This window comes from Drosophila erecta, unplaced genomic scaffold (assembly GCF_003286155.1).
Source record: "Drosophila erecta strain 14021-0224.00,06,07 unplaced genomic scaffold, DereRS2 tig00000092-arrow-pilon, whole genome shotgun sequence".
NCBI lineage: Eukaryota > Metazoa > Arthropoda > Insecta > Diptera > Drosophilidae > Drosophila > Drosophila erecta.
Window position 1 is genome coordinate 1637637 of NW_020825207.1, and position 12464 is coordinate 1650100.

The window sequence follows — 12464 nt, forward strand, 5'->3', positions numbered from 1 at the left end:
GGCATTTAATTATCTGTACTGCCTTTGCTTTTATTCGTATCTAATCGGAGTTAATTGGGCACGTGATAAAGAGATTTTCATTTATTTATATAAACACTTTTGAGCTCGCATTAATTACGCTTCTTTGTTATCTTTGCTTGTTATGGTGAGCAAGAAAAATAATCACGAACACGGCGGAAAATCATGCTTAAAGTCAAGGACAGGTGGAAATCTGATTAACAGATTGACTGGAATATGTAGCAGGTTTAAAGGCTTAACCCTTGTTTCTTGTTTACCATAACACTTCGTGTTGAGATCGAAATAATAACAATCGGTATTAATATTTACTCCGTCCACCCACAAGGTCCTAAAAAATTCAGTAAACGCGACGCCGCGAACGTGACTTTTTATAATTACTGATAAAGTTCACTTTCTTTTCATGGCTTGTTTGTGTATATAATTCAATTTTCCCATTTACCCATTATTCATGTGGTGGGCGTGTTTCTTGCCTGCGAAGTACAATCAATTGATCGCACTTTAAATTACGAGTCTTATACTCGGTGGATATGGTAAGGTATGCGGAGTGGGTGGTTTCTGAACACAGCATAATTTTGAATGCAAGACACCACACTTCGGAAATGAAAGTGAAATGTCATGTCAGACGACAGCCGAAAAAGAAATGAACCCGGCGACTCGAACTCTTATGTTTTTGGACTTTTGCCAACTGCGGAGTTTCTGTTTCTGGTTGTTGCCTTTTCTGTGATTTATGTGTGATAATTTCTGCTTTAAGCCTGGCACCGCGAAATGCGGAAAGATTCGTTTGACTTTTCCTTAATTTCTTAGGGGATTTTGTCGTCACTTTTAATTAAAAACGAAGTAAGCTGCTGTAGTGTTTTTGGGCAATTTCTGCGAGATTAAGTAACCCATGCAAAGGCATTTTCCCCCTTGAATCTGGTGACTTGGCAATTATTTACGTTTTCTGTTTTTGATCTCATGCCACAAACAAATGGCCTCAAGATATAGACCACATAACTACAACATTTCAATGTTTTCTATGTCGGATTTTTATTCTTTTTTCTTTTTTGATTTTTTTTTGGTAATGGCGGCACTTTGTCAGAGACCTTCCAACAGCAGGCGAAGGAAACATAAAATGCCACGTAAAAAACATTTATTCTAATTTCTGACATTCTGTATCTTTTTTGTGCCTTATTGTTTGGCAACCGCAAGAGTACCGAAAAATAATTTTCCATTGATATCTGGTCCGAAGAACTGACCCCGTTTCGTTTTTTCGTTTTTTCGTTTTTCGTGGACAAAGGCTTTAATGGCCGGGGAAAATGTTGCGTTTTACGGTGTTCGATTGCACATTAAAATTTAATTGTAAAATAAATGAGAAAAGTGCAGTACAATTTGGTTTTGCGGTGGAAATTTCTCTGCCTTGCCATGAAGGTGGAAACCTTGCTTCGTGCCTTTTCCACCAGATACTCCAATAGTTGTTGTCTAATACACTGGCATGCCCAGGAATTAAAAGGCAAATACAAGGCGTTGCTCGGCACTCCCACTGCCGCATTCAATCGATGAAGGCGATAGGCCGCACTCAAAGGTCAGTGCAGCCGCAAAATACCAGAAATGAGGCGAAATGAAAACAAAAGTCGCACAGGTCTCTGAAAAAATGGAAACGCTCGAAAAGGGGAGCGTTAAATCAAGTAAATGGGACGGTTGTACCAGAAGTTGTGGGCCACAATGATTTGTGTGGGCAAAAAGCCAGGAAAGCTGAAAATAGACATAGCAAGGGTTTAAATTAATGAATTCCAACCAAAAGTCTTATAAATGAAGTTGAAATTATGAGCTCACCTCCACCGAACTCCGCTTTCAATTTCACAGTAACTAAATCAATTAAATAAAATATTACAAATATAAAAAGTGCAAATACCTTGCGGGTTCGCTTTGTTGATTCGGCTCAACTTCCCTATTCGTCTGAGTAACAAAACAGAAGGTACTCTGATAGCAATCTGCCGTAGACTGCGGACTATGAGCAATTGATCGTGGATCATGGATCATGACTGTGGCGAGGAGAACAATCCCCTTTGGCTGAGACTGGGCCACCTGCCCGTTCGGGACTGCGAGGCTCCACAATTACCATAAAACGGAGTCGCAAACGAAAGACTGAGGCAACGAACGTGGGCATTGGCGAGCATTAGTGATTCCGCCCCGCTTTCAATATGCAGCTGCCAGCCGATGAAAAACTGAAAGCACGCTAATTAAGTTTTCAAAATGCATTTTTGATGGGTGCTAACTCAAAGTGCATAATTAAAAAATAGTGTGTGCAAGTGCAGTAATGAAATGTAAAAGCATTTGCTGCATGCCACTTGCCGCCGCTGCACTCGTTTCACAAGACGCAAAATTGTATCTTGTCATTGCAAAACGATTCCAACTCTTTGGCGGCGGCGAAGGAGAGAATGATTAATGAGCTGGCGATTTGGCAGCTGAATGAATTCGAAATTAGCTCACTGTGTCCCGCTCTCTCTCCATCTGCAGCTATTTTTTAAATGTGCGGGCGATGCAAGCCGTGATTCCGCAAATAAATCCACAAAAAACATGAGGGGTAGCAGGAAAACTTTGTGGCTTAGAAAGCAGTTTCGCCTGCATTTCGCTTGCTCTCCCGCGTCTTTTTCCTTTTTTGCGGCTGCAATCGGTTGCATAATGCCGCCAAGTTGCTGCCACGGCCTGACAGTTTCTGTGGTTGTTGTTATGCTCGTGTTGCAGCTATTGTTAACGCCGCGCGGCTTACTGCTTTGTAGCCAGCAACAAGTTGGCCCAATTGCTCCCTTTTAGCAGTGATTAGGTATTGGATCGAGCAACTCGGTTGGTTGGCATCCGTGCTGTCCGTGCTATCTAAATCACAGTGCCTCCTAGAGCTCAATGGGTCACATAATTGGCCGAATAATAGGCACATAATGGAGTTACAGCCTTGGCATTGTCTTGGAATCAAAGCCGAAGTGCCAACAACAAGTCCAGTGCTACTCGACTCACCTACAATGCATAATGGTGCGTAATAAACAAGCTAACTGCCACGGCAAATCAGCTGACACACACACACGCATGGCTAAATCCGAAGTTATTATTATGCGCAGCTCGAATGCGGCCAATGCGGCGTATGCGTAACGACGCCAAACAAATCAACGGGCAAACAAAAAAAGCCAACAACAGCGACGCCCACACGACGTCTAATGCGTTAATTGTCGGTTAACTTGGCTAAATGGCTCGTGGACCCACGGTGCGCACCAAACTGGAGAATTGTGTGGGATCTACCAGGCACTCTTTTTCCGTTTGAAAGTTGAACTTTCGTTTACCCAGCAGTTCGAACAATGGCGAATTATCGTCTCTTTTCGCTTGGGTTAAGGGCCTGAGACTAATGCCCTAACCTTCTTCTCGCTTCGGCCCACAATAAAAAAAAAAATCGGATGGAGTTCAGAGGCTAATTTTCACTTTGCCAAGTTCGCCGCTCCGGGTCATTTGTGTCTTTCTTCTCTCAACTTTTCGGCTTAATTTGCATAACAAAATTGCCAGAGAAAGAGCCAACGAAAATGGGCTAAAAAGTTTCAGCCAGGAAGTTGTTGAGTCTGCGGGCTTTTACTTTCGTTTTTGGATATCTAGGTGGCAGAGTGCTGAAGTGAAGCACTTAAGGGGCTTGGCTTAATGGAAGGGCTTTCCACACTATATTTTACCGATCCTTTAATAATGGTTGTGGAATATCCGGGGTCTTTCATCCCTATTTGGTCATTTAAAAGATTCTTTTGCCCGGACTCCTTAACAAACAGGGAAGAAAAAGGCTCACCTTTCTCCAACCTTTCTCTGGTCAAACAAAAAGCATTCATGGCAACGTGTTTGTGCCTAAGTGAGCATTAAAATTATAGACCAAAATCAAAGCAAGACCCTTGGGGCAATCGAGAAATTCACCGCTTACGTAAGACAAAGTTGCAGCCAAACAAAAAAGACATTCCGGTCAGAGCCTAATCTCCGCAAAGAGATCTGCATAATGTCTTGTAGCCATTTGTAATTAAAAAATTTACGGCGCCATAAATAAAAAATATATATATGCCTGGGTTCAATGGAAGTGGAATCGAAGTGGAGAAGTCGAAGAAAAAATGCGCGACAGCAAACAATTTACAATTTGCAAGTCAACTAATTAAAAGTGCAGCCGAGGGAGAGAACAAATAAGTCAAATTGAGAATGGGTCCATGTCCATGCAAAGTGGAGTCAAGAGCAAACGGAGCAGCAGAATAAGTGGCCAATTGACAGTTCATAAATACTATATGGCCAAAACACTTGGCCAGGCTCCAAGCGTTGACAACTCGACACTCTGAATCGGGCTAAGACTTGGATTTGGACTTGGATTTGGATTCGGACTCGGACTCGGACTCGGATTCGGGCTCCGACTCGGATTCATGGCAGCCGAAATACGTGTGGTGGCGTGGGGGTCGCCACTTGCCACTTGTTGCTTTGAACTTATTTTTCCACAAGGTCGTCGTGTCCAACTAGCGAATACAACAACTACACAACAGCGGTACAACACGCTACAACAACCAACCGGCGACAGCGACAGCAACAACGAATTAAGCCATAAATGCCTGCTGCACATGAAAAATTTGAGTATGTCGTTGTTGCTGCGTGTCCACACGCTTGGCGGTCACCTAACAAACTTAACCAACTTGGCCAAAACCACGCCCCATTCTGGACAGCTCGGTAATTCGATCGAAGCGGTAAATAATTGCCCGGCTCAGCCGAATTGCTGCAAAGGGTGTTCTAGGCTTACAGATGTTTCCTACAAAAGGATATTAAATATAAGCAATTAGATGGCACAAAAAATATTAAAGCAATTGATTTAATAACAATAAATAGCGTAAGAGACTATAATCTGATATAAATGATTGGTTTTGAGGCGCCGCTCCAATTGCTAAAAATGGCTCCTTGAAGAGCAATTGAATAAGTTTAATGAGGCGTCATGCATCATACAAATCTAGATTATCTTCTGGCTGACAGCTCCCATCAAGCAAAAGGCCAATGGCTGCGAATCAGTTTTTAGCCAGATTTTGGCACTTGACTCACTTTGATGCATACGAGTACGTGTACGTAGTGCCATTTATAGCTCCGGTCGGGCGTACTGCGATTAGTAACTGTAGATTCGGATATTCGGAGATTCGGACGGGGGCAGTTATGATTTATGCCTGTAATTTGATAGAGTGCCGGCACGACAAGTTTTTGAGCCTCGGACGCGGTCCAATGCCAAATGCTGTGGCCGATGTCAAGTGTCAGATTATATTTATTTCGATATTTATTACAGAACCCAATCCAATTGAATTGAATTGAATGACCAGGCTACGCAGAGGCAATTAATTTAATTAGTCTGACCAAAGCGGGCCCGAAGATAAGCCGCTGAAGCTTAAATTTATGCTAATTCGCGGCTAATATCCCCGGGGTATTTGCTCGCCTCTCGCCTTGAATGGCAAAGGCAAGAAAATGCGAATCGAATGTCTATGTCACAGGATTGGAAAACAGTTGGACTGTGCAAAAAATCTAAATCGCATCTAGAGCAGTTGGCCAAATGTCAGAAGCTTAGGCTTTAAGCCGTGCCAGCAGCGCTATTTTCATGGTCAGTCTAAAGTCTGCCGCGGCACACACGGCGTATGAGTGACGTGCATGCTGAGGCGTCACATTTGCCAGCCACGAGCATAAATCAAAGCTCGGTTTACCGCTGCAGCCTCCACTGCCCCATGCGCCTCCAGTTCCTCCAGCTCCTGACTAAGTGGCCAAGTCCTCCTACCTCTGCCACCTTTTTCTGACCAGCCAAAGCTGCATTTAATTAAATTTACCCACTAACCACGCGTTTTGTCTTGGTCAACGCGGCTGCGGTGGCCACCAAATGTATGTACATTTGTTATGCCACGGGGAAAAACAAAACGAAAATTGCCTTAAATTTTAGTAATGGCCAGCTGCGGCTGTGTACCATGTATTTGCTTTACAACTCGCGGAATGTGCGGAATTTGGACCCGTAAAAATATGTAAAATGGTTATTTAATTGCATTTTTATACAAATTATATTTTATCACCGCTGAGCTGTCTAACATTTATTAAAGCGTGTGTTTTGATTTGATTGGCTGTATTTAGATTTACTAGTAAACATATTTGCTCAATTTGCATAGCATTTTTAAGTATTGACATCAATCTATTAAATTGCTTCTAAATCCAAGCATCTTTTATATTTTATTAATAGCTTATTGTTAAGCTTACTTGTTATGACGTGTTAATAGCTTAATAGTGTAATAGTAACCTTACTTTAAACTTTATTATTGCTCGTTTTTTGCAGCACAACAGCAACGATGTGGGCGAAGTTTTCCAGGACGAGAAGAACATGGCCGCGATCTTGATGCGGCGCCACATGGAAACCGGCGACCTGATAATGGTAAGTGGTGCAAATCTGAACAGGCCCGCCCCCACCCACTGCTCAAGGTCGTTCTGCTGCACTTGCACTGCAATCAATGAACGTGCCACAAGAATTTCAATTAGCGCTGGCCATTAATGGTGGTTCTTGGCGTTGTTCTGCTGCACTTTTTTATTCCGATTCCGAATCGGCTGTGTACTTGTTCGATAGATTTTCTTGTTGTTATGACAGACGGCCATTGTTATGGTCAGTTTTGGACTTGGCCATGTTAACTGCCGGCTGTCGCCCATTTCAATTTGAGAGTCTGTGTGGCGGGCATTACAATTAAACGCCCGTTGATCGGATATTCAGAACGATGGCGGATAATTTGCGGACTTAGGCAATTTCTGCTGATTAAGCATTAATTTATCGCCGCAAAAGTGTTCGGGCCAAACGGGCAGCTGTAAATGTAAATGGCCAACGTAAAAAAGGTGTAGGAAAATCCAGGGTCGACCAATGGATACCCAATTAACATTGACGGATTTTTAAGAAGTAACCCAAGAAATTCGGGTAATTCCTATAATTATCTGGCTGTTCTAAGCCATCAGGTAGCAGCTTGATATCCATTGTCAGCTTTCAAATTTATCGACTGCCCTGTATACCCCATCACTCGGTCGTACTCCTTTGTTGTCCGCGGGCACCTTGGACCAATTTGACAGGAGTGAAAATTGTGATGGCGTATGGGCGATAATGCCAAGATATATTGCATTAGACCATAAATGTTCATGTTGCTAGAACAAATACGATCGTTAGGGGTTGCGATGTGGTTGGAAATCAGCATAGATAGCTTGCGGCCTTGGTAAATGGTCAGTTTAACCTTCAGCCACAACAATTAACAGAATATTCTTGGCCACTGAATTCTGTTTACTTTTCATTCATTAATCCATAAAAATTGCAAGTATTATATTATTTCCTCACCGCCAATTACCAAGGTTGCCATAATACTCGGTACTTTGTGCCATTTCTGTTTATGCTCTTATTTAACAACCAATTTAATAACGCTTTTGCCATTTAACAAGCATCAGATAAATTCTGATGACGTTCAATTTAAAGACAATTGGCAATTAACATTGTCCGAGCGGAAATGGAGACCAATATGCAGGAACAAGTTTCGGCATGGAGGAAGTCTGCCTAATTACCGGCCATTGTGTGCGGGCTCTTTTCTTTTTCATTTCACGGCGGGTGGAAATGGAGATCAGGTTGGTTTGGTGGGAAAAAGAACCGAAAGATAGAAACCTTTTCGGCTTGGGCTGCATGGAGAATTGCACAACCAAATGTCACAATTCAAGCAAATTAATAATCAACTGGCGATCGGATAACAAATGAGCGGCGGAATCAGAAATGGCCAACAAATATTGGCAGCAATAAGGTCAATAAACAAGCTTCATAGCCATAAGACTTGGGGCCTCAACTTTGCCTCTCTGTTTTACTCGGGGCCTTTATTTTGGCAATTTCTTGAGCTGCGCTGACGTCTGCTTGGGTTTAATTTGTTAAACAAAAAGTTGGATAGGAATAAATGTGTATTTCTGATAATAATTACTGACAGCCAATAAAAGGTCAAACAGCAATGTCTGGCCGGTCCGACTTGACCGACTTGTTATGGCCAAGTGCGCCGCTGCACCGGCCGACAAACAGAAAAATTCATAAATAATATGTAGAAAATAGTCAGCACACATGTGAGCATGAAAAATGTTTGCTGCCTGACATTTGGAGGCGCAAAGCCGGCGAAAAGTTTCGCAACTGGTCAAATCCAACACCAAGCCAAAGCCAAAGCCAAAAACACTGGGACGCAGCTGTGCTGACCAAATCCAGTGGGGCTTCCGGCTTCGGTTTTGACCTTAAACGGACGGGTTCTCAAACTTCTCGCCATCGAGATGCCGCTGCCGACTTGTAATTAACCAGAAGTCGAAGATGGCTGGGTCGGCGATAGTTGCGTAAGACTTCTTCTGGCCCGGTTGATCGGATCATTGTTCAAAAAAATGCCGACAAGCCGAGAAGCCGAGAAGCCGGCACCACCTCCTCCAACGCCACATTTATGGCCACTTAATTAGTGCCACCGAAGGAGTTGTCGACCATATAAATGTGCGTCTTACTTTAGGTAATTGTAGTCTCTGACAAAACCTGAAAGAAGCATTCAAAATATTTGTCTACAGTGGGATGAATCAGTGCTGTGATTATTGGTTTTTAAATGAAACAGGTCCAAGGGCATACGCTAGAATTATACGCCTTGAGAAATACTTCAAGAAATATAATTCCGAAGAAAACTGCGACCTAGATTCCCGATAAAATGGTTTATTTATTTTCGTTAACTTGTATCTGCGGCCTGTCCACTGTACGAAAGACTTAAGACACGAACTGCTTTTAGCCCATTGCAAAACGTTTTCAAAGGAAATTTCAAACCCACATTGTTTTTGCCGTCGATTTAATTTAATTACAGCTTACTTAAGAGTGGACTTACACGCACCATTTGATCAGATACCCAAGCTTTTGTTGTGTTTGACAGCGAAAAATGTTTTTTATTAAATAAGCTTCATTAGTCAGCTTGGCGTTTATAGATTCTTCACGGGCTTCGATCAAACTATTCCCACCATCAGCTGCTATACTTGAAAATGATGCACCCCATAGCCCAAGTTATTCATCATCTGTCCGTGTGGGAAACCGAAAAACCGAAAATCGACTGCGATTCAATATGTACATGTCTGAGGTTGAAGGTCGCCTCGTATGCCCTTAGCCGACCTGGACTTGAACATCGACTTGAGTGCGGTGTCCATTATTTGTAAGCCACCCACTGCCAGCAGTGGTAAAGTATCCAATTTGACCCAATCAATGTTGACATTGACTCTTGATTTCACACAGAGAAACTCTTACATGCGAATATTAATTTCACGGCCAATTACTCCCAGAGTCTGAGTTATATTTCTTTGCCCCGCGAATAGTTCAAAAAATTGATGACATTCATTTTGGAGACGGCTAATTGTTTCGGCCAATTACATTGCCCTCCCCCCGCCCCTGGAAATTTATCAAAACGAAACGAGCTCAAGGGAACCAGACAATTCGAACAAATTGTAATAATAGCTCTGAGTTACCCTTCTTTGCCCGTAGGGCTTACGGTCATTTGTTTATGCACTTGAACAAATAACGTATTTTTTGCGGGAGGGGTTCGGCAAGGCAGCTTGATTAATGCTAATTGCGGCGAACGTCAGTCAAATCCAAAAATACGATGCGTGCGGTCTCTGATGAATTGGCTGCAGGTGATGTATGCATCTTATGTCGGCGCTTCGACTGCTAATTACTATTGCCCGCTGCTCTGAAAAGTTTGGCCATGAAACTGAAAACAAATCCACGAAATGCATTTCAACCACCTTTCATTACGAGAGAGTGGCTTACGTAAGAGCAATTATGCATCACTCGTGATATGCATCTCTCTATTAATGGGCTTTCGAAAACCTTTGGGCAAGGTGCACAGACAGGTAAAAGTATCTTCAGGTAACTCAGGGAAGTGTAAATCATTAGAGGGGGCTTGTATAAGGGGCTTATGTAACGCATTCCGCACTGAAATTATGTTCGTGCCTTTAGTCATTTGTCCAAGAACATAATTTGTTCTTCTAATTTATTTGAATCTCTAGTATGGTAATAACATTTAAATCGTTGCTTAGTATTGAATCATTTTCTTATTAATATACGGTATTATTAGACATTATTTTTGGTCGGTCTTCTTCATTTCCTTGCCGCTGTTGAACTTTATCAGTCACACCTTTGGCACACTCCCCTCTAATGAGGTTTGCCCTTTTTTCATTTGGCATTTGAAGCCACTGGAAATATCAATATTGCCATTTAAACAAACAGAGTTCTGTAAACGGTTGGGCAACAACAATAAAAACAAGAAGGAGAATTATTAGGTAGCACAGGCGACATTTGGACACGGCTTTCAGCATTTTGGCCAACTCTATTAGACGGCAATCGCGGCGTCATCATTAAGCAACACTCATGTCCAAAGTGCCAAACAAGTTTTTATTCGTCTCAAGAGAGCCCCATCTTCTTGGCAGCCAAAGTCTTCTCACCTTCCCAACTAATTGCTAGCCTTGATATTTACAAAGAGTTCACAGTATGCATAAACGCGTGTATTCGATAGTTGCTCTTCTTGGCTGTAAATTCTATATCTGAATAACTGGCTGACCGCTGATTTGATTTGCATTTGCAGCCGCCGCAGTCGCAGTCGCATCATCGTCAAGTGTTAAATTGCACAATTTATGGGGCTAGCGTGGCTTGACATTCAGGCGGGAGAAGTGCAATCAATGCGCTGGCGACATTTACAAATGTTATACAATTTGATGTCTATATTGGCATCGGGTTTTGGCTGATTAAAGCCGAAACTTTCAAGCCACTTGATCCGGCTGTGGTCATTGTGCAATGAGTTTCGGTTGGAGCGAAATTAATGCAAAATAGTTTTGCAAATTGGCATAGATACCCCACCCTGGCCATATATACATGCATATATAGTAAATCGCTTTATGCGGACGACACAACCCCCAACTGACGAGTTTGTTGCCTAAGTCTTTCGTTTTTCGATTTCGGTTACCCGATTGCCGCAAGGAACTCGACTTGTCCGAAAGGAAAACTAGAGTGAAACTAACTCGAGTCGACATAACAACGAGCGTGTTACCAATATTCATAAGCGCCAAATTTGCCTAGCAGCTCATATGCAGATCTGTGGATCTGGAACCGAGAGATGGCAGCGTGACACGAACGAAACCCACCGCTATCCATCACGATCGCAGCGTCATGATCGCCACGCATGCGCCGAATACAAAGGATTGAATGCCGCCTGGTAACCGTTTTTCAATTACACCCGGTTGCTCATATTATTTAATCGAAATGCACATTTTTTCCTCCTTTTTGTGGGTTGTGGCTGCAATTTCCTCGTGAAAAATGTTTTTTAATTGGTGCGACGCGATGTGGCAAGCCACCAGATGATAACAACATTTCTGGCGGGTGCCGTTCCAAGACTTTGGCCGCATATTGCATATTAATAAACGGTCATATCGGTTACGTCAAGCCATACTCAACAAACACTATTTTTGGGAAGGGGAGTTGAGCACGAGCCAGATATTTTCACGCTTAAGACTGTTAAATTTGATAGTTGCCCGCTGATGGGGATTCAATTTGGGCCTCTGCTGTCCGCCAGCGGATTCAATTTCAATTAAGCGGATTAATCGATGGCAAATGAAAGGAGACTTCCATTATTCAGACACAAAGTTTTTAGAAATCTATATGTGATTAATAAAAAGATTTCATTGGTATTTTAATATGGTGAGAATTAAGTGAGAAAAAGCCTCACTCAGGTGGCAAAAATCACTTATATCTAGATAAGATTGTTGGGCTAGATTGATTGATTCTTTGGCTGCTGAGTGGTGGTCACACACCCAGTCCGTCAACCTTGAGAGGCCTTCACTTCTGAGACACTTCTAAGTGCAAGGATAACCTGCAGTCACTCAAACCCGATTGTGATGTCGATGTCGACTCCACTTGACTTTGACATGCGACTCGAACTTCATTAGGCCTGGTTCATGCGCCTGCCTGGCTGCCTGCCCACTTGGCCAAATGCTTTTCCATCTGGCCGAAGCTGATGGCGCGGCAACTTGAAAGACATGGCCCCTGTGGTCCCCTATGGTCCCCTATTCTAAGCCCCTGTTCGCATTGAACTTGCTGCTGCTGCACCAACGCACCAACGCACCAAACATCACAACATCACAACAAATTATACCAAAAAAGCTGGCGAGAAACCAAAAAAGTCACGGCAAAGTGCGTTCTAGTGGCAGATACATTTTGTGAGCAAATTAATTTTGATTGCCGCGATTGCAGTGGGGCAGAACCCGAGAACCGCTGTGTGGGCCAGGTTCTTGAGCCATTGGCCACCGGACTGCAACCATGGGCGGTGGTCGATTTTTATTCTTTTATAAGTATAAATATTCATTGACCAGCCGGGGCGCATATACAGATGCATTTA

At 42.8% G+C, this 12464-nt stretch overlaps 1 protein-coding gene across 4 annotated transcripts in view; it reads left to right on the forward strand.

Moving 5' to 3' along the window:
* LOC6547942 (venom metalloproteinase 3) overlaps positions 1-12464 on the forward strand; it is a 44776-nt gene that overhangs the window by 12930 nt on the left and 19382 nt on the right. For all 4 annotated transcript variants that reach the window (XR_003407924.1, XM_001976424.3, XM_026981036.1 and 1 more), the window contains exon 4: positions 6344-6439. Coding sequence is in view for 3 of the 4 variants with exons in the window: in XM_001976424.3 (XP_001976460.2) it covers positions 6344-6439 (96 nt within the window). In the remaining variant the exon portion in view is untranslated. The remainder of the gene's footprint in view (positions 1-6343; positions 6440-12464) is intronic.